Source organism: Miscanthus floridulus, unplaced genomic scaffold, assembly GCF_019320115.1.
Source record: "Miscanthus floridulus cultivar M001 unplaced genomic scaffold, ASM1932011v1 fs_360_2_3, whole genome shotgun sequence".
NCBI classification, from domain to species: domain Eukaryota; kingdom Viridiplantae; phylum Streptophyta; class Magnoliopsida; order Poales; family Poaceae; genus Miscanthus; species Miscanthus floridulus.
Window position 1 is genome coordinate 50,086 of NW_027096635.1, and position 19,043 is coordinate 69,128.

General features: G+C 48.7%; 1 protein-coding gene across 1 annotated transcript; it reads left to right on the plus strand.

Moving 5' to 3' along the window:
- The first annotated feature begins 7,223 nt into the window (after positions 1 to 7,223).
- LOC136531474 (zinc finger BED domain-containing protein RICESLEEPER 1-like) lies at positions 7,224 to 8,108 on the plus strand. Its single transcript, XM_066524133.1, has one exon. It carries the CDS (start codon positions 7,224 to 7,226, stop codon positions 8,106 to 8,108), a length of 885 nt encoding a protein of 294 aa, XP_066380230.1.
- Positions 8,109 to 19,043: the final 10,935 nt, after the last annotated feature.

Below are 19,043 nucleotides of genomic sequence, written 5' to 3' on the forward strand. Positions count from 1 at the left end.
CATTATTGACAAGAGCATATCACCCATATTTCCACCTGCTCTATTTCTGTCTTCTGGTTTTCTATAGAGGTTGAAATCCCCGATGATAAGCCAGGCAAGATCATCTGGCATTTGAATATTTTCAAACCAGTGCATGAATTCTACCTTGCCCTCACTATCACGAGGCCCATAAACTGAAGTGAGCATCCAGGGATCATTATTGTGGACAGAAGAGAATTCCACAGAAATTGCAAACCTATTTTGGAAAACCTCATGACCTGAGAAGATAGAACTCTTCCAGACTATACAAATACCCCCTGAAGCTCCAACCGAAGGGATGAAGCAGAAGCTATCAAAAGATCTAGGGCAAAATTTCCTAATATAAGTAAGATAAAAAAACTCTCTCTTGGTTTCCTAGATGCTAATGATACCACATTTACTTTCTGTGATTTTATTTCTAATGGACTCCCATTTGTTATCAGCATTGATGCCCCTAATGTTCCAACATAGAACATTCCAAGATCTATTGTAGTTTGTATTATCCACAGAAAACAAAAAAGAGGTATGCCCAAGTATAAGTATGCACAGCATGAGTACATAGTTCAAGCAAAAGATAGAAAGAAACATTACATATGATCACAAAGATCAACAGACCATCCAGGCATTGAGCCAAAGCTACCAAAAAGATTAACATACCAGCTACTAAAAGAAAAAAAGCAAAAAAAGGAAGCCAACTAGAGGCAAAAGGCCATCTTATCTGCCCACTTCTTCCATGCACCTCGAGGAGGGCAGTCCTTACTTATCAGTGGCACCATTCTTCTTACTTGGGGGGCATCATCATTCTTGCTTGAAGTTGTAGCATCCTTCTTGCTTGAGGTATCCTTCTTTTTTTGAGAGCCAGCTCCCACAGGGGCCGGCTAACTCTTCTTCTTCTTCTTACTAAGAGCAGCATTGGTGACTTGAGAAGCATCAAGATCACAAAGAGTGGAGCTAATACTCTTGATGGCCTTAGTTGAGAGGGAAGGTGGTTTGGCATTACAGCCAAGGCAATACTTGTCCTTGCAGATTGGGTCCTTGAATCCTTTTTTGTTCACCTTGATCCTGGGGCTCCTCCTAACCTCTGTTTCCACTAAAACAACACCCTTCTTCTTGTTGTTTCTCACTCTTCCTTCTTCATCAACAGGAGGGGCTTCATTTAAGTCCATAAACATATCTATAGCTAAGCTTTTTGTCACCATACTGGCACTTTCTAGCGCTTCATCATTTGCAACATGTGATTTAACTGTGCAGGAAGGGAAGGTCTTCATAGGACAAGAAGCAGGCAGAGTGAAACCAATTTTCTGACCATTATCAACACTACCCAAGAGAGCATTGGATTGCATGAATTGTTTGGCATGACTAAAATGGCCTGGGGACATTAGGAGGGCAGTGAAGTAGTTGGCCCAATCATTGGGGATCAGGAACTGAGGAACCTTGTTAGGATCAGGGGCAAAGAATCTAGCCTAAGGCCCAGCTAGGTCCACAAAGGAGCAATCATAGTTGTGCCTTTCAAAAAGGGATTGGGTGGAAGCATTGAGCTAATCACCGATCAGGACCATGCTAACTTGCAGATTTTGAGGCCCCATACCCTCATTCTAGGCTTCCTCAGCCATAATCTATTGAATCTCTGCATCGTACATGAGGTCATCCTCCTGAATCTCTAAAGGCATGAAATTATCAGCTGGCCCATCAAAGATAGGGATATTCACCTCAACAGCTCGTGGATCATTCAAGGCATTGGCAAAATCCTCCTGAATGTGGTCCAAAGAACCATTGTTCACATGCTCATCTTCCTCCTCGTTTACTTGATTAAGCAAATCATTGAGCTCAAGAAACATTTCATGATGTTGAGGGCCTTGAATGACTAGGTCAATAATCATCTCCTGCATGTTAGGGACCTCATTTAGATTAAGCTCTGGTGGGTTCTCTGCATCCTCATTGAGATCAAAATTTGGGATCTCCTAAACATTATCTAGCCATCCTTCCTAGACAGCATCAGCAGGCTGGTTATTATGTCCCACGTTGCCTCCACCAAGACCAGCATGAAACACATTAGGCCAACCCTGCTGATTGGACTGAGCAGCTGGGCTAGGACCATTCTGGCCAAAACCAAACAGATCAAAAGGGCCCCCGGAGGGAAATCATCTGGTCCAGGCACTGGATCTTCATCTTTCGGCAAACCACCCAGCATCTGTCCTTGCAGTATCTCACACTGTACTGTCCAAGATTCCCCCTAAAACCCCTCGCCTTCAGTAAGCACCAAGAACTATGGAATAGACTCCAGGTTAACCACACGAGCCCTAACCAGGATTCTAGACAGATGACTTACGTCATCAACCCAGGAAATAACTCTGCCAAAGGAACAGATTGTGTTGACCACATACTCATCTTCTCTATAGTCAGGTAGGTACCCCAGCAAAAGCATCCAGCACTCCCTATTGAAACTGATTGCACGCCAGTTCCTACCCTTATTATGCTCAACAAAGGTGATTGTGACATTACCAAACACATACGCACCATGCTGAATCAACCGATCCCTATCAAAAACATTCTTGAATCTAACAAACACCTGACCAAGATGTGTTGGTTGCATATCGGTGATGACAACATGCTGCTCATTCACCAAGAAAACCGAGACAACTTCTCTGATAGCCTAAAATGTTACCTGCTGCTTAGGCATTGGGTTGATGGAGATGATGGCCAGATCATCATGCTTGGCATGTGGACGCATCAGAACCACACGCTCCAAGGGCTTGCGTACTTGGACGTCAATCTGGTGCAGACCCTTAGGGATGAAAGGTGCTAGATCAGCACAGAAATACACCATTGCCGACCCTTCCTTGTGATGACCAGGAGAATGCGAGTGATGAGGACTGGGGTTACTGGGGTGAGCAACGCAATCCACCGAGAACCTCGGAGAGCACGGAGGGTCCCAATGTATAGTACGGGAAGGCCAAGGGGCACCGAAAAAATTCGAGAAGTCCAAGAACTGCGGTGGTGTAGATGGGCCCGCAGTCATTCGAGCTGGGTTAAACCAGTTGGTGTGATCAGAAGATGGACCAAAATCCTTAGCGAAATTATCCAGGTGGCGTCCATTCACACGTCTTTGCAGGTTCTCCCAATTCGCACGGTAGGTGGCTGCAACATGGCCCCACCCAAGACATTTATCACATTTAATGGGGGCATTGCATGCAAACCTCGAGTGGGATGAAGAGTGACAGCATCGACAAGACACAGAAACTGAAGAGGAGAGATCAACTGAACCTTTGGAAACCCCAAATAAAGATCCCAAATTCAAATCTAAGTTAAGTTCATCCCGCTCAACACTGAGTCCATGAGAGTTATGATCAGAACATTGCATTCATTCCATTGCAGAAGAATTAGAAATTGGCTGGCTGAACTGCTTCTGAGACACCTAAAGTTTCACTAAATGCCTTGGAACCCAATTTAATCGATCAAAGACAGAAATTCTAGGAAAGGATAAGCAATCAAAAATTGACTTTCGCTGAGCCCTGGAAGTGGCATTCTGTCAAACAGGTGACGAGCGGATTGGAACTCTATTTGCACTAGTAAGAACAGCAGCCAGTCTTTTCACTACATCAGCATAAGAAGATTTCTTCCTTACTTCCACCCAAGGGAAAACCGGTAGATTACTTGAGAAAGAGCGAGCAGAGGCCAAGCCAGAGTCGTTTAAAAGATGGAAAGAAAGCTCAAGCTCATCACAAACAAACTTTCTGATTATGTAGATTTCAAAACCAATAGCCTTGGACGAAATAGAGAAGATGAAGATTCTATCCTCAATCAAACTGACACAAAAATGCTCAGCAAGATCACCCAGAATGGCACTGAGAGTAGTAGCAATGAAACTTTCATCTATTCGGAAACAACACCTGCCAAGGGCGACGAGCAGAGCGAAGGCACCAGCAGATGGCGTACCAGGAGCCACAAGCATCCCATACTTGTCGAGCATGAAGGAGGAGAACTTTTCCCCCACCACCGCCGAAGCAAGGGAATGCAGCTTAGCAGGGGCGGCCATGGTAGAGTACTACCAAGAAGGGAAGGAGGAGGCGGGGCGGGGGGAGAGAGGGGGAGGCGCATTAGGCAGTAGCTGCCTAGGCCACCGAGGGCGCCCCGGCGACGGGGAAGGGAGCCCAGCGGGACCTACAGGAGCGTCAGGGGGGGAAGAGAGGGGGAGGCGCATCAGGCAGCAGCCACCGAGGGCACCTCGGTGACGGGGAAGGGAGCCCAGCGGGACCCACGGGAGCATCGTCTACCATCATTGGTGTTAGTTACGTTCCTGCCAGGCGGTGACACCCAGGACCTTGGTGACACCTGCTGGCTCAAAGGCACAGCTCCTAGGGCAGGCATATATATAGATGTGGATCAAAAAGGTAGGGAAAGGAGAAGGGCGGCAAGGGGCGCTAGCTCACTCTGGGAGTACGTGATGAAGGGAGAGCTCGCTCGTGGTCCGTCCTGGCATTGCCAGCAGTCATGTGAAGGCGTTCAATCGGGTGCTACCACCGTCCGCGTGTCTCCTAGCCTCCTACACCTCCTCCTACTACTACTACTTTCGCCTTGCATTCGCTTGTGTGGAGGAGATCGGAGCTAGAGAGGCCGGGTTGGAGCTAGCCCCACCGGGCGCCGGCTACCGACTGGATTGGATCGGAGAATAGTGGAGCGGGTCTTTAATTATACAATTGCCCCGATGGCAGCTACGGCCTTATCAAGTGGTGTCAGCGCAAATTAATGCAGAGAGAGATAGTCACCACCGGCTTCTAAAGATTTCCAAACGGGCCGGTTGAAATGGGCTGGCATGAGCCTGGTGCGAAAAAGCCCAGCCCTAGCCCAGCCCTAGCCCACCACAGCCGAGCCCGTGCCTGGCCCGGCCCGGTACCATGCCCATGCCTGGGCCGAGTAGTTGGCCCGTAGTGTCGGCCCGGGCACGACCCGTTACAATGGGCGGCACGGCTCAGGCACGGAGGGGCGTCGGCGGGGCTGCAGGCCTATGGTACATAAGCCACCCGCCGTGGCTGCCCCCCCCCCAGTCCCGCACCATCCAAACCCTAGCTCATTTCACCTGCTCTCATCTCCCTCGTGTCGCTCTCGTCTCGCTCGTCGCTCTTGCCCGCTGTAGTCTCGCTCCTCGCTCTCACCCGTTCGCCTGATCCTCACCTCGTTCCCCTACTCCGCCGTGTCCATGGTGTTCTCTGGTGGGTAAGGGGTCAGATTCGGTGGGTTCCATCCTCAATCTCCACCGTGGCTGCCCCCCCCTAGTCCTGCACCATCCAAACCCTAGCTCATTTCGCCTGCTCTCGTCTCCCTCACGCCGCTCTCGTCTTGCTCGTCGCTCTCGCCCGCTGTCGTCTCGCTCCTCGCTCTCGCCCGTTCGCCTGATCCTCGCCTCGTTCCCCTACTCCACCGTGTCCATGGCATTCTCTGGTGGGTAAGGGGTTAGATTCGGTGGGTTCCAACCTCAATCTCCCTGCTTTCCCTCTCTGCCCTCAATCTCCCTCTTCTCTCTCAGATCTGGTGGTTCCCGCCTTCAATCTCCATATGTTCCCTTGTTCTTCATCCCTGAAAGTCGATTGGGACTCATGCTTAGCATCCTCGATGCATCTCCGTCTTCTGTCTGTCATTCTCATCGCCGGCCGCCGCCACCTCTGGGGCTCCGGTCTCCGTTGAGGTACCGGGGGTGTGCATCTAGTCCATCTCATCGTCGTTTCTGGCGCTCTGGTTCTAGAGGTAAGGGCCCCTACCCTAACCCTAATCCCCTACCCTAACCCCCTACCCTAACCCTAATCCCCTACCCTAACCATCTTTTTCTGTTGTTGATTTATGCAGCCGTCGAGGAACCAGAGACGGCAAAGATGGCCCCAGGCGTAGGCGACGCCGATGAAGGGGAGTTTGATCACTCCCAGAACGATGAGCTGCGAATGTGCGGGTTAGCCGGGGATGATGAGGAGGATGATGTCCGCGAGGACTGCGTTGATCTATTTGGGCGGTCTGCTGTTGATCCCCTTCCCTGTGACCAAGATGCGGTCCCGGTCCACGGGGAAGGGGCCGATCCCGATGCCGATGGTGGCGATAGTGAGGTGGCAGGCTCCAATCGGCCTTCTACCTCTGCTATATGGGATGATTTTGAGAAGCGCTTCAAGAAGGTGCCAGGTAAGGCGAGACCCGTCAGGTATGCTGCCACTTGCAAATATGGCAAGAAACAATACTCTGCTTATTTTGCTAATGGCACTGGACATCTTACTCGACATCTTAAGGTTTGTGCTAAGCATCGTGAGAAATGTCGCATGTCTCAAACTCAAATTGGTTTTAATCCAGATGGTTTTGTTCATCGCTGGGAGTACAATGCTGATGTAGCTCGCGTTGAGCTTGTTCGTATGCTTGCTAGGCTAAATTTACCTTTACTGATTGGTGAAACTAATGCCTTTAAAGATTACATTAAAACTGCTTATAACCCTGCCTTTGCACCTGTCTCTAAGCAAACTACTGCTAGAGATCTGTTTAAGCACTTCAATGGTAAACGTGAAAAATTAATGACTTGTTTGCAAGACAATGTTGTTTCATCTGTTGCTGTTACCTCTGATATTTGGTCTGAAAAGGCCAAAGAAGATTATCTGTCTGTTGTGGCTCATTTCATTAATGTTGATTGGCAATTAGAGAAAAGGGTGCTTGGTTTAAGATTGATTGATGTCTCCCATAATGCTGAAAACATTGCTGAGCGTGTTAAAACTATCCTTGCTGAGTATGGTATACTTAACAAGGTTTTTTCTGTGACTTTGGATAATGCATCTGCCAATAAAAATGCAATGGATAAACTGAAACCTATACTTAAAGAGTATTTAGGTGCTGATCTGTTTTTGCATCAATGATGTGCTTGTCATATTATTAACCTGATTGTTAAGGAAGCATTGGCTGCTGTTAATCCTCTCATTGACAACTTTAGAACTACAATCTCTTTTTTGAACTCCTCTAATCAAAGAATTGCTGCATACAAGAGTTATTGCATTGCTAGCAGTGTTAGACCTAGGAAGTTCTCACTGGACATGGATGTTAGGTGGAACTCCACCTACCTTATGCTGAAAACATTGTTACCTCACAGGAGTACTTTCAGTACTTTCATTGAGGCTAATTACCCTAGACCTGCAGGTAGTCCTTTCCTATTGACTGATGATCACTAGGATATGTCAACTAAGATGTTGCAATTTCTTGAACTACTTTATGACTCTACTATTGCTTTATCTGGTGTGTACTATCCTACTCCACTTATGATTCATCATATTGTTAAGATTGCTGTTCACCTGCATAAATATCAACATGATGAACATCTGAGATATGTTGTGCAATCTATGATTGACAAATATAATAAGTACTGGAAGAACATACCTGATCTTCATTCCATTGCATTCATACAGGATCCAAGAGCTAAGATTAAGGGCTTTACCAAAGTGCTTAGAAAGTTGAATTCTCTTTTTAATGTTGATTACACTAACAAGTTGCTGGACACCAGAGCTCTTCTTTTTAGAATGTACAACAGGTATGATGCAATGTATGGCTCTGTTAGGCTCAAAAGGGTTGTTCCTGCATCCCTTTCTGGTAAAAAAAGAACAGCTTGGGCTAACAGTTATGATGATGATGAGCTTGACATTGGAGCTGGCTGTTCTTCCCTCCCTCCTAATCTTGATCAGTCTAGGGGTGTTTCTGCCACTTCTTTTCTACAGGCAGCTTCTGCTTCTAACTCTAGTGAGCTTGCATCCTACCTGGACTCTGACACAGTCAGCCAGATAGATGATGATTTTGACCTCATGCAATGGTGGCATGAGCACAAGCTTATTTATCCTGTGCTTTCTATTCTTGCAAAAGATATTTTTACTGTGCCTGTGTCAACCATTTTTTCAGAATCTACATTTAGCACTACTGGCAGGATCATCGAGGAGCATCGCCGGAGGCTAAACCCTGAGACTGTGGAGGCACTAACCTGCATCAAGGACTGGGAGAATACTGAATCAAGACTGCAGCACATGGTGGAGGATAAGGAGCTGGAAGAGGTCTTTGAAGCACTTTATCTTGATGTTGATTAAGTTTCCCATTTATGTAATGGTTCTGTAATAGCTATTAAGACTTGGACATGCTGTAGGCTAGATGTAATGAACTTATGAACAATCTTAGGAGCTGGCTGTACTCTTTTCCTGTTTAGGGTTTCTCACAAGGGTGAGTTTTACCTAAACATATTTTTAATGAGGCAGCCATTGCACAGCTCCTACTTTAATTAGTTTTAGTTTCAAAACTTGTCTGTTTTCTTTGCTGTTCTTTGCTCTTTGTTGTTTTTTGCTGGCATTGTCTGATGTTTTTGATGAGTTAGAAGTTATCTCTGCGAACTTATGATTTGAATGAATGTTTTTGTAATTTCAGTGCCAGGGCCAGCACGGGGCACGCTGGGCTGCCGTGCTGGCACGGCACGGCACGGCACGTCTCATTAACCGTGCCTGTCGTGCCATGCCCAGGCGGGCCAGGGCCGTGTAGTGCCGTGCCGGCACGTTTGGAAATCTTTACCGACTTCCAGACGACTGACTTCATTGTCGGGTTGCCGATCGAGCAGCGGGAAAGGAAGGAAGGAAGGAGATGGGCCGGGGACAAGAGCGGTGACGGTTTAGCGCTGTCGCTCAAGTGGCCAAGTGGGTGCGCGCGCATTGGATCGGAGGTCAGGATGGCCGCCGCCGGCAGCACCGATTCCCATGAACGTTACGTTGGGCACGGTGTCGCAGTCGCACACCGAGCGGTAGCTACAGCCCACTACGTGGTTTGTATACTGTTCCTGGTGGAAGCACAACGCACGTACGTGCAACGCATGCACGTCATCAGTACGTAGTATATACATGTCACATGGCCTCCTGTTTCCAAGGAGTACGTGTACCCGGCCCGCGCGCAAGAATGTGTGTGCGTTCATATGCATGACTATTGGGAGGTTGCTTCACTCTATCCAGAATAATAATGGACTCTAGACATCAAATAGTGTATCAGGGCAGTCCCATTGGGACATTAATGATGGTTTCCATCTTCGTTAAATGAGATGTCACCTCAACAAAAAGGTGACATGACGGCCCCAATTAATGAGGAAAGAGAGAACCAAAACAGAGGAAATCGTTTCTTCACGGAGAAACGACGTCTTCCCTCCACCCGATGCACGGAGAAACGATGAAATCGCCATTGGAAAGAAACCATCGGTTTCCATCTGGGTAGCACGCGTGCGCTCGACCACGTCGGCCCCGCTCGGTCGTGCCCGCCCGCGTTGGCGCCGCTCGCTCTAGTTGCCGCGATAGCCTGCGCCATCACGCCCACGCCTGCCCTGCTCTCCCACGCCGCCGCGGTCGCGTCGGCCTTGCTCGGCCGTGCCCGCCCACACTGGTGCCGCTCATTCGCGCCGCCGCGACCGCCCGCGCTGGCCCCCTAGTCCGCGCTCGGCCGTGCACATCCATCCGCCGACCGCCACGCTCGCGTCTGGCTACCGTGCGAGCGCCCGCCGCCCTGCTCGCTCACGCCGGCTACGCCCGCCCTACTCGCCCACGCCGCCGCGGTCACGCCAGGGCAGGCGCGGGCACGACGGCGTGGGCTGTCGTGGCAGCGCGAGCGAGCGGCACCAACACGGGTGGGCATGGGCGAGCGGGGCCGGCGTGGTTGAGCGCACGCGTGCCACCTACATGGAAACCGGTGGTTTCTTCCCAACAGCGATTTCATCGTTTCTCTGTGCATCGGGTGGAGGGAAGACGCCGTTTCTCCGTGAAGAAACGATTTCCTCTGCTTTGGTTCTCTTTTTTCATTAATTGGGCTGCCATGTCACCATTTTGCTGAAGTTTAAGTATCTTTTAGTATCTAAGTATAAATACTAAGAAAAAACAGAAGGAAGGATTGATTTGCGGCAATAGATGTCTTTCACATACAACTAGAAAAAAAAGTAGTTCCCTTTTCTCATTTAATGAAGATAGAAACCATCATTAATGTCCAATTGGGACGGCCCTAATTGTTGTCCTTTCCATGGCAGGCAGCCTCCGAGGAAATCATACTTGAGGGCTAAAACCATTAAGGAAATATATTTCCCTTATTATCTATATCCTTATCGAATTTTGCTTGGCATGGAAAAGTATTAGAACTCTTTGGCCTTGTTTGGGGGAGTTGTGGCTTTTTTTAAATCACCTCCTGGAGAAGCTTTCTGAAAAAGCTCAGGAAGCTACTCTAAAGGAGATTATATGCTTTTAAGTACAAAATATAATGTATGTTTTGTTAGCTTAAAGATAAGCTACCCTGTTTGGGAGAGCTTCTAGTTTTTCAAGCTTTCTTGAGTAGCAAAAAATGCTAGAAGCTCCCCAACAAGAGTCACTCCGTCCTGACGGACGTCGTGGTGAACTGACGCGTCTATCAGTGCTCGTACGAGGGTTAGGCAGAATAGCACCGGTACGTCCGACGCTGTTCCTGATGTGAATCCCCACGTATGGCCCGTCATGGCCACGGGTTATATCAGGGCGTGCCGGTCACCTCCCTGGTGTCAGAGCTTTGACCTAGGCCCATAGCTTGGACCTGGAGTGGTTGGCGGTGGTATGGGTCTCCGTCGGGCAAGAGTCCCCCCCCCCGCCAAGAGGCCAGGCGAGGCAGAGTGCAAACCCAAGGGTCGGGTGAGGCGGAGCCCACCCCTAGAGGTCGGGTGAGGTGGAGCCAGCCCTTAAAGGTCGGGCGAGGCGGAGCCCACGGCCTCGGTATCGGGCAAGGCGGAGCTCGCCCTCAAAGGTAGGACGAGGCAGAGCGCAAACCCAAGGGTCGAGCGAGGCGAAGCCCGCCCTCAGAGGCTAGGCGAGGTGGAGCCAGCCCTCAGAGGTCGGTCTTGGTGGAGCCTACGGCCTAGGTGTTGAGTGAGGCAGAGCCCGTCCCCAGAGGTCGGGCGAGGTGCAGCAAGCCCTCAAAGGTTGGGCGAGGTGGAGCCCGCCCCTAGAGGCCGGGCGAGGCAGAGCTTGCGCACCTGGGGGTCGGTTGGAGCTGTAGTCACGCTCTTGACTGCTCGGATGAATCAATATTGATGGTTATTAACTCCTCCTCTTCGGGTACCCTAGTATTGGTCCCCGACAGTAGCCCCTGAGCCCGCACAGGAGTAGAATACTCCTTCAGAGGCTTTTCTGAACAGGAGGACTCTAAAGGCATCGGCCTTCTTTTGTTGCCCATATCGTGACCTGGGGGACGGTGATTCCCTTTCCTCAAGCCCTCTCCCGCAGTAGGGGCCCGATCGACGATAGGTTCGTCTTTGCGATTGTCTTCTCTCAAGCGTTTTTTCCGATAAAAACGAAGGGGCCAAGCCGTGCCACAATTTTTCTCTAAGGACGAATGATGGCACCCGGTGAGCTGTTAATGGGCTAGTCTAAGTGGGGGCCCCAGCATCCCGTTCGTGGGGATCGGGCTTGGGTCAGCTTGGTGACTGACTCTAGATTCTCAACGGTCAATCCATATAGTTCTCGGGTCCATTCGACTGGTCCCGAGGGCTAAGTACCTTTCTTCAAAAAAAACCATGGATCGTAACCAGCCGAGACTCGAACGTGGGCTGGGATGCCCGTGGCGCTCGTGCACCTAGGTACTGGCCACTAGCGGGCCCATCCCTTTCCACCTCTCACCCTAAAGGTGCCTGGAGCGGTTGTCGAACCCGTCGATGGGCCGACCTGCGAACTCCTAGGCCCAGTTGGGCCGTAGAGGCGCTTTTAGATCCGTATTCCTCTTACTCGTGACGATTCGTGGCCTGTCCGGAGAGGCGAAACGTCCGACGAGTTTTTCGAGGGAACGAACAAAGATTGTGTGCGCACGTCCCGTGGTGGGACGTTGTGGCAGATCATGGCAGGCACGGAGCCAGCCCTTAGAGCTCGGGCGAGGCGGAGCCCGCGGCCTCGGTGTCGGACGAGGCGGAGCCCGCCCTCAGAGGTCGGGCGAGGCGGAGCGCAAACCCAAGGGTCGAGTGAGACGGAGCCCGCCCCCAGAGGTCGGGCGAGGCGGAGCTCGCGGCCTCGGTGTTGGGCGAGGCGGAGCCCGCCCTCAGAGGTAGAGTGAGGCGGAGCACAAACCCAAGGGTCGGGCGAGACGAAGCCCGCCTCCAGAGGTCGTGCGAGGTGGAGCCCACCCTCAGAGGCTGGACGAGGCGGAGCCAGCCCTCAGAGGTCGGGCGAGGCAGATCCCACGACCTCTGTGTCGGGTGAGGCGGAGCCCGTCCCCAGAGGCCGAGCGAGGCGTAGCCCGCCCTCAGAGGCCGGGCGAGGGGGAGCCCGCCCTCAGAGGCCGGGCGAGGCGGAGCCCGCGACCTCGGTGTCGGGCGAGGCAGAGCCCGTCCCTAGAGGTTGGGCGAGGCGTAGCCCGCCCTTAGAGGCCAGGCAAGGCAGAGCCAACCCTCAAAGGTCAGGCGAGGCAGAGCCCGCAGCCTCGGTGTCGGGCGAGGCGGAGGCCGCCCCCAGAGGCCGGTCGAGGCGGAGCTTGCGCACCTGGGGGTCGGTTGAAGCTGTAGTCGCGCTCTTGACTCCTCGGATGAATCAATTTTGATGGTTATTAGCTACTCCTATTCGGGTACCCTAGTATTGGTCCCCGACATAGAGTGGCTCCCTAACTCTCTCTACTCTAAGGTATAATATAGGAGTAAATCCTAATCTATCTGTTACACCAACTTATCCTCAAATTAGTTTGATCATTGTAAGCTTATTTCGTGTCCAGGTTTTTTATACATGTTTTGCTATTCGTATGGTGTTTGAACTTTTCTATTGAAACTTTTTTTCAAATTTAAGACTTATTTTTTTATTTTGTACTTAAATTCTAAATTCCGACGCAAATTTAATTACTGTTTACCGAATTACTAAATATATTTTACCGAATCACATATGAAAATTTTAGTTTGGCATACCTATGAAAAAATCCTAAATCCACCACTGCATGGGAGCATGTGCCCCCCTCCACAGCTTCATGCCTTCTCACTATGGTATGCCCCTCCTAGATATTTATCCAGGATCCGCCACTACAGGTAATAGAGACTGCTTGGAGGTTGGATCTTCTGTGATCAATGCTATAATCTTTTTCCTTATTACCGTTTTGAACTGATGGTGGCAAAAAAAACTACCAAGAGAGGCTTGTGAAAGTGTTCCTGGATGACGATATGTTGATGTCGCTGGTGGGGAGCATTCAAGCCTTGGTGGTAGGTGTCTTCCTCACCCTTTAGAGAGCATGATGGAAGCTCAAATGGAACCTAGAGATGCAAACGGTCGTGTATTCAGTACTAGCTCATCTATTCGGTGCATGTATTTGTAGCTCGTCCCACACCCAAAAGTTTTTGGTGATGATCAGGGTGTACTCCTCACCGGCCTCGCATTTCTTTTGATCTCGTGGTGGAGCAGACCAATTTACGCAAATTTAACTATTGTTTACCAAATTACTAAGTGGAGTTTATCGAACCTCTTCTCGGTGGGGCTTGATTTTTTAGCACTACTCCATGCTGCGGGGGCCTAAGGGCACATGCCCTCCCAATGCAGTGGCAGATTTAGGATTTGTTCGTTTCTCTGCCAAAAACCTGTTGCATGCTCTTCTCCCTGTCTGAGTTCTCTCTGTGCTTATCTCTCCACTGTACAAATGGGCATCAACGCAAAAATGTTCACTGCTCCAAGTTTTAATAGCTCAGGCATCACTAGCTTCAGCTTCACTTGGAGACAACATTGTGGATGGTCTTAGGGGCAAATTTTTCATGTCGAGGACTACAGGATGGGATGCGAAACTCTTGTAGTGGTCGCCTTAAAAACTATTTTTAGAAACTATTTTTTAGAACCATTTCTAGAAAAAAAAAGAGAAGATGTCTCTAAAAAATCAGTTTTTTATTAATGCCTCCCAGGTTTGTAGCATTTGTAGCTTTCTGATTCTTGGTTCCTCTGTTCTAGACTCAGTAGTAGCAGAGATATATGGTATTTGTTCACTCTGTTATACAATTCCTCTGCGTTGATTAATTCTATGAAGTGCACCTAATAAGCACAACTTTTTTTTAAGAATTATACAGTAGAACGTAGACACTCACAACTTTAACTATATCCACTTTTTAAGACGATCACAGGGTTTGCTTTTAGCCTTTTGCAGCAACATCATAATATCGCGCTAATCACCGAGAAGCTACAAGGTACACGGAGCTCTGCAACCACGGACTCGCCCACCTCAGGTCCTTGGTGAAGTGCGCAGTCGAACTGGGTTTTCCAAGCGCCATCAGCTGCCTCTTTGGCGCCATCAGACGACCTCACAAAATCAACTGTGGGTTTCAAGAATGCATCCAGAAGTATATTTGTGGTAAAATATACGTATTGAATACTGTGTAAAATCAACTATGACATGTATTTTTTTGGTGTAAATAAGGAGTATATATATAGGAATACAAATCGATTATTATTATTATATCTGCTCTCCGCCATGCAGGTGGACGGACCTGTTCTGGGCTGGACGCATGCATTCTGGGCTTCCTGGACCGTTTAGCTTCCAGCATCTAGTCCCGAGAGGCCGAGACACCATCGTGGGCCTCATCCTCTTATTGCTGCTGGGCTGGTGGCCCCATAAGAAATGAATCACCACCATATAATCGATCCCGTTTCCATTTACTGGCGGTCGACCTGGGGGGTTAAGAAGATCCATCTCAAATCTTATATCTGGCAGAGTGCCTAATATTAAGAAAGAAAAAGAGCTCATAAGTCGCGAACTGAACATCTCGATCGTAGTCTTTGGCCAATCTGAGACATATACCGGTTTATTCTTTTGGATGTGTGCTCGTAGGGCAGGGATAAGTGTGTGTTCTATTAAGGGCGAAATGTAGAGACCATCAGCCAGGTAAGAAACCTTTGAGCTGTGTGACTGACTCCTGCCCTCTTTCGTTATTTTTCCACTCCTATTTTTCAATGTATAGCAAGCATGGACTGTTCTCCCATGTAGTACGTACTTTCTGTTCGGGTACGTCAATACGTTGCCTCACGCCGTCACGCTTGCAAGACTTGTGTTAGGAGCTAACAATCGCAGCATGGATCAGCCATGTTCGCCGTTTCAACGGCCGGTGCAGCCGTGCAGGTCAGCCATGGAGAATTTTTTTTTTTAATTTTAACACTTTTTTATAACTAATTTTAAATCTAACACGGTCGGTTTTTTTTAAAACTAACACTTTTGGCCGCGCCTATTGCCCTGGTGCGGCCAAATGCCTGTGCCGCGCCATGCATGGTGGCGCGGCAGCGGGCTGACGTGGCCACGACCGGATTCGGGGACCGTTGACGTGGCAGGTTCTGCCGCGACACCGACCTTGGCGCGGCAGTGCCGCACCCTGTTCCGTAGCACGGCTGGGCCGAATAAATACCGCGGCCAGTCCCGCCTGCCCGAGCAGCAAGCCCGGCCGCCACGCCCGCCGCCCGCCCGTTGGTACCTGGACGGTTTAATCGGAACGCGTCGCGCCGATAGTGGGAGTTATTCTAAATATTGCTTGACGTAAAATCAATAATAGTTTTGTTTCTGTCTTTTGTTGAATTTTTTTCACGGCCGAATAGAGAATTTGATAAGCCAATGATTTGTTTTCCGTCTTTCATATACGGTTAACCACCATTTTTACTAATCGATTATGAAAAATTACCACCGGCGTCGAGATACGCTGGGACTGTCGGTTCCCGAACTAGTTGGTACTTAATCTCGCCAGGAGTGCTGCCGCGACGCAAAGAAACGAATATGAAGCAAATAAATAAAGTCAGTGCGCAAGTTGACAAGCTGCCACATAACATTTTCATTGTTTTGACATAAGTTTGACATAACATAACCAAATAACCCCGCAAGTTTCGGACGTCAATATTCGCTTGACCTAACAAACTAAGACCCAGGAGTGTAAGCATCCCTCGGACGCCTTTGTCTCTTCGAATTTGTTGGCAACACATTGGGAGTGTAGCCAATGTCGGTATGGTCGCGTCGACGGTGCGTACGGCTCGTATCCTGTAAGTATATGATATGCACGATTACTTATAATTCTTTATGATCGTTAGTTCATGGAGCCTACATATTTAAAGAAACTATCTTTGATAGTACCTGTGAGGCTCCTTGGGTACTAAGCGGGGCACCACCTCGCTGAGACATGCCGATCTCGTCCTACGGCCAATCATCCCACTGATCATGCTGTCTGCGGAAGCCCGGGGGGTCCTCATTGTCGTCATCGTCGTTCTCGGTTGTAGGGTCCTTCCCAGCGCTATGATATGGTGGTGTACGCACCGCGGAAGTGGCATATGTCATCGGCTGAGAAGAGTCGGCTGGTGTCCTCAAAGAGACTGAAGACGTGCCACCCGACCTCGCCAGGAGTGGCGGTTCCTCATAAGGAGTGTCCATGCAACTCTTCTTCACTTTCTGCATAAATAGACGTTAAAGTTAGTGCATTACCCAAACGCATATACACTAAAGAAACATTTTTGGAACGGACAAGTTTATGTTTACCTCCACAAAAGCCGCGAGAACATCTGGCCCCTGCCCTTTAGACTCGTGAAGCCAGAACGCTGCTTCGTTGGACAGCCTTGACAATTGTGTCGCCTGGGTACAGAAACACGGTTGGACAGTTTTAGTACACATACTTAATACCAAAAGGATAACAAATTGTATTATTTAAGTATATTACCACGTATCTTTGAATCGAGGCTCTCTATAGCTGTGTCCTCCCTAGTGGTAACGTCGTACACATATTCGATGACATCTTCCTCCGAGTCCTCGTTAATCGCCTCCTCAGTGTACGGAGGTTTGATATGTGTCCTCGTAGACCTGTGAAGCCACCGCAGATACTCGTCGAAGGTGTGCTGATCGTGTGGATGACCCGCATGAACCGGATATCGTACCCTGTTCTGCCATAAATGGATGTGCGCGCCGTGTGTCACACGTCAATCCTTGGTCTTGTACCTCTTCCTACAGTCATACCTGCAACAAAACGATGTTAGTTGTACCACACACCTCCGAATTGTAGCATTGTTATTAATCGATAACGCACCCGTGCAATTATTGGTTGGTGGAGTAAAACGGTGGTGGGCAGCCTGTCATTCTTCCAAACTGTCTGTAGATCCAGATGGGCAAGTGAATCTCGACCACATGGAAGAAAATAAGAGGGGCGTCGCAGCGATACTCGTCTGACTCGTCCCTAGTGATAGGACTGAGATAGTCCTGGAGCTCCGAAAAATCCCAAGCACACCAATGCATCTGAAATTTCGTAATTGAGTTAGGTTGTGATATAGTGTACATTGAAGAAGACACATGTATGATAGTAAAGAGAGCGTAACCTGGTGATGTGTCAGGACGTCGAGACCGTCCGTGTACTCCCTGTACTTGCGCCACGCATTTCCTCTAACTAACTCTGCTTCTGTCCAGATATACAGAGCTGTAGGGAGTGTATCATGCTCGTTCCATCGCTGCATTGAACACGATAATAAATTAGCCATTAATAATCTCATCGTATTTAACTGCCTCGAAGAATATAGTGAACTGAAGTACTTACCGGTAAACCATTATTAAGGGGCCTCCCAACGGGCTATCGTTCCTAACACCAAACCTGGAGTAGGTAGGAGCAACCCCCAAGGTTCGCATGTCATGAGGTGCGACGGCAGACAACGTATAGCTATCGATACGTCCATGCTAGGACTGCGCTGCTCCAACTGTACGCTGCTATGTTCTCCCACGACTGGCGTAAGTATGTCAAGGAAGATCCAGCTGATGATGTTGCCCGAGGCATCTGGGAAGAGGAAAGCACTAAGAAAGTGCCAGAGCCACACTCGAGCGAACCCGCCGATCAGAGCCTCCTCAGCCTGTGGGTCCAAGTAATCAAAGCGCTCTATGATCCACGATGACGAAACACCAGAACTTTTTCTGAAATTGACCAAAAAAATGAGACCCCATGGCTGCAGGAAAGCAACGCAAGTATTAAATATGCTTGAATTACTCACTTATTTTTCTTGGAAGCCTCGTCGTCCGGTGGAAGAAAGCCAGTAGACTAAGCCACCAGCTCCCTTTAGTGATCGTTGTCAACTATCCCTGTCACTGAAAGTCCCCCCAACCGAAGGCTTAAAATAGCCTTCACGTTCTGCAACGTCAAGGTCATCTCGCCACAAAGTAGGTGGAATGTGTGGGTCTCAGGCCTCCACCTGTTATAAGAATAGAACGACTGTTAGTTGTCTCAAATTTGTTACAAGAAAGTTTACGTACAAAGAATACACTCGCACCTGTCTACAGCTGTAGTAAGTAGTGCTAGGTGAAGGAGCGGAAGACCGTGGTTGACAACACGGATAAGCTTGAGGAAGCTGGCACGCCGTATGTACGGCGCATAATGCTCGTCCCACTGATGCGCCTTGGTGTGCGTGCGGGGCCTCAAAGGAGGCAAGGTCACCTCTGTGTCGTTGTCACTCAAGATGTGTGCTCGGTGCTGGTCATCGTACTCCACCTCAAGAATGTGGTACAACTGGTGCTGCGTGGGAGGGACCATCGTGTTACAAATTGATAAACAAAGCGTTAGAGTATTCAAATTAACAAAATTCAAATTAACATTAGTAAGTTCACAAACAAATTCACTAACCTAACTATCATAAATTCCTAAACCCCAAATCCTAACTATACTAGATAATAAATACATAATCAATCCCTAAAATCCCTAAACCCTTTTGGGTTTAGGGTAAACTAGTATCTATACATAAAATCCCTAACTAAATAACTAACTATAAACTAAATAATAAATACATAATCAATCCCTAAACCCAAAATCCTAACTATACTAGAACACACAACCTCAAACCTAAAAATTATCTACGTAAATCACAAACAAATTCACTAACCTAACTATCATAAATCACTAACTATCATAAATCAATAACAATCATAAAACCCTAACTATCATAAATTACTAACTATCCTAAATCACTAATTATCCTAAATCAATAATAATAAAAAAATATGAAATCGAGAGGGAGGTACCTTAGGAGCGGGGCGGC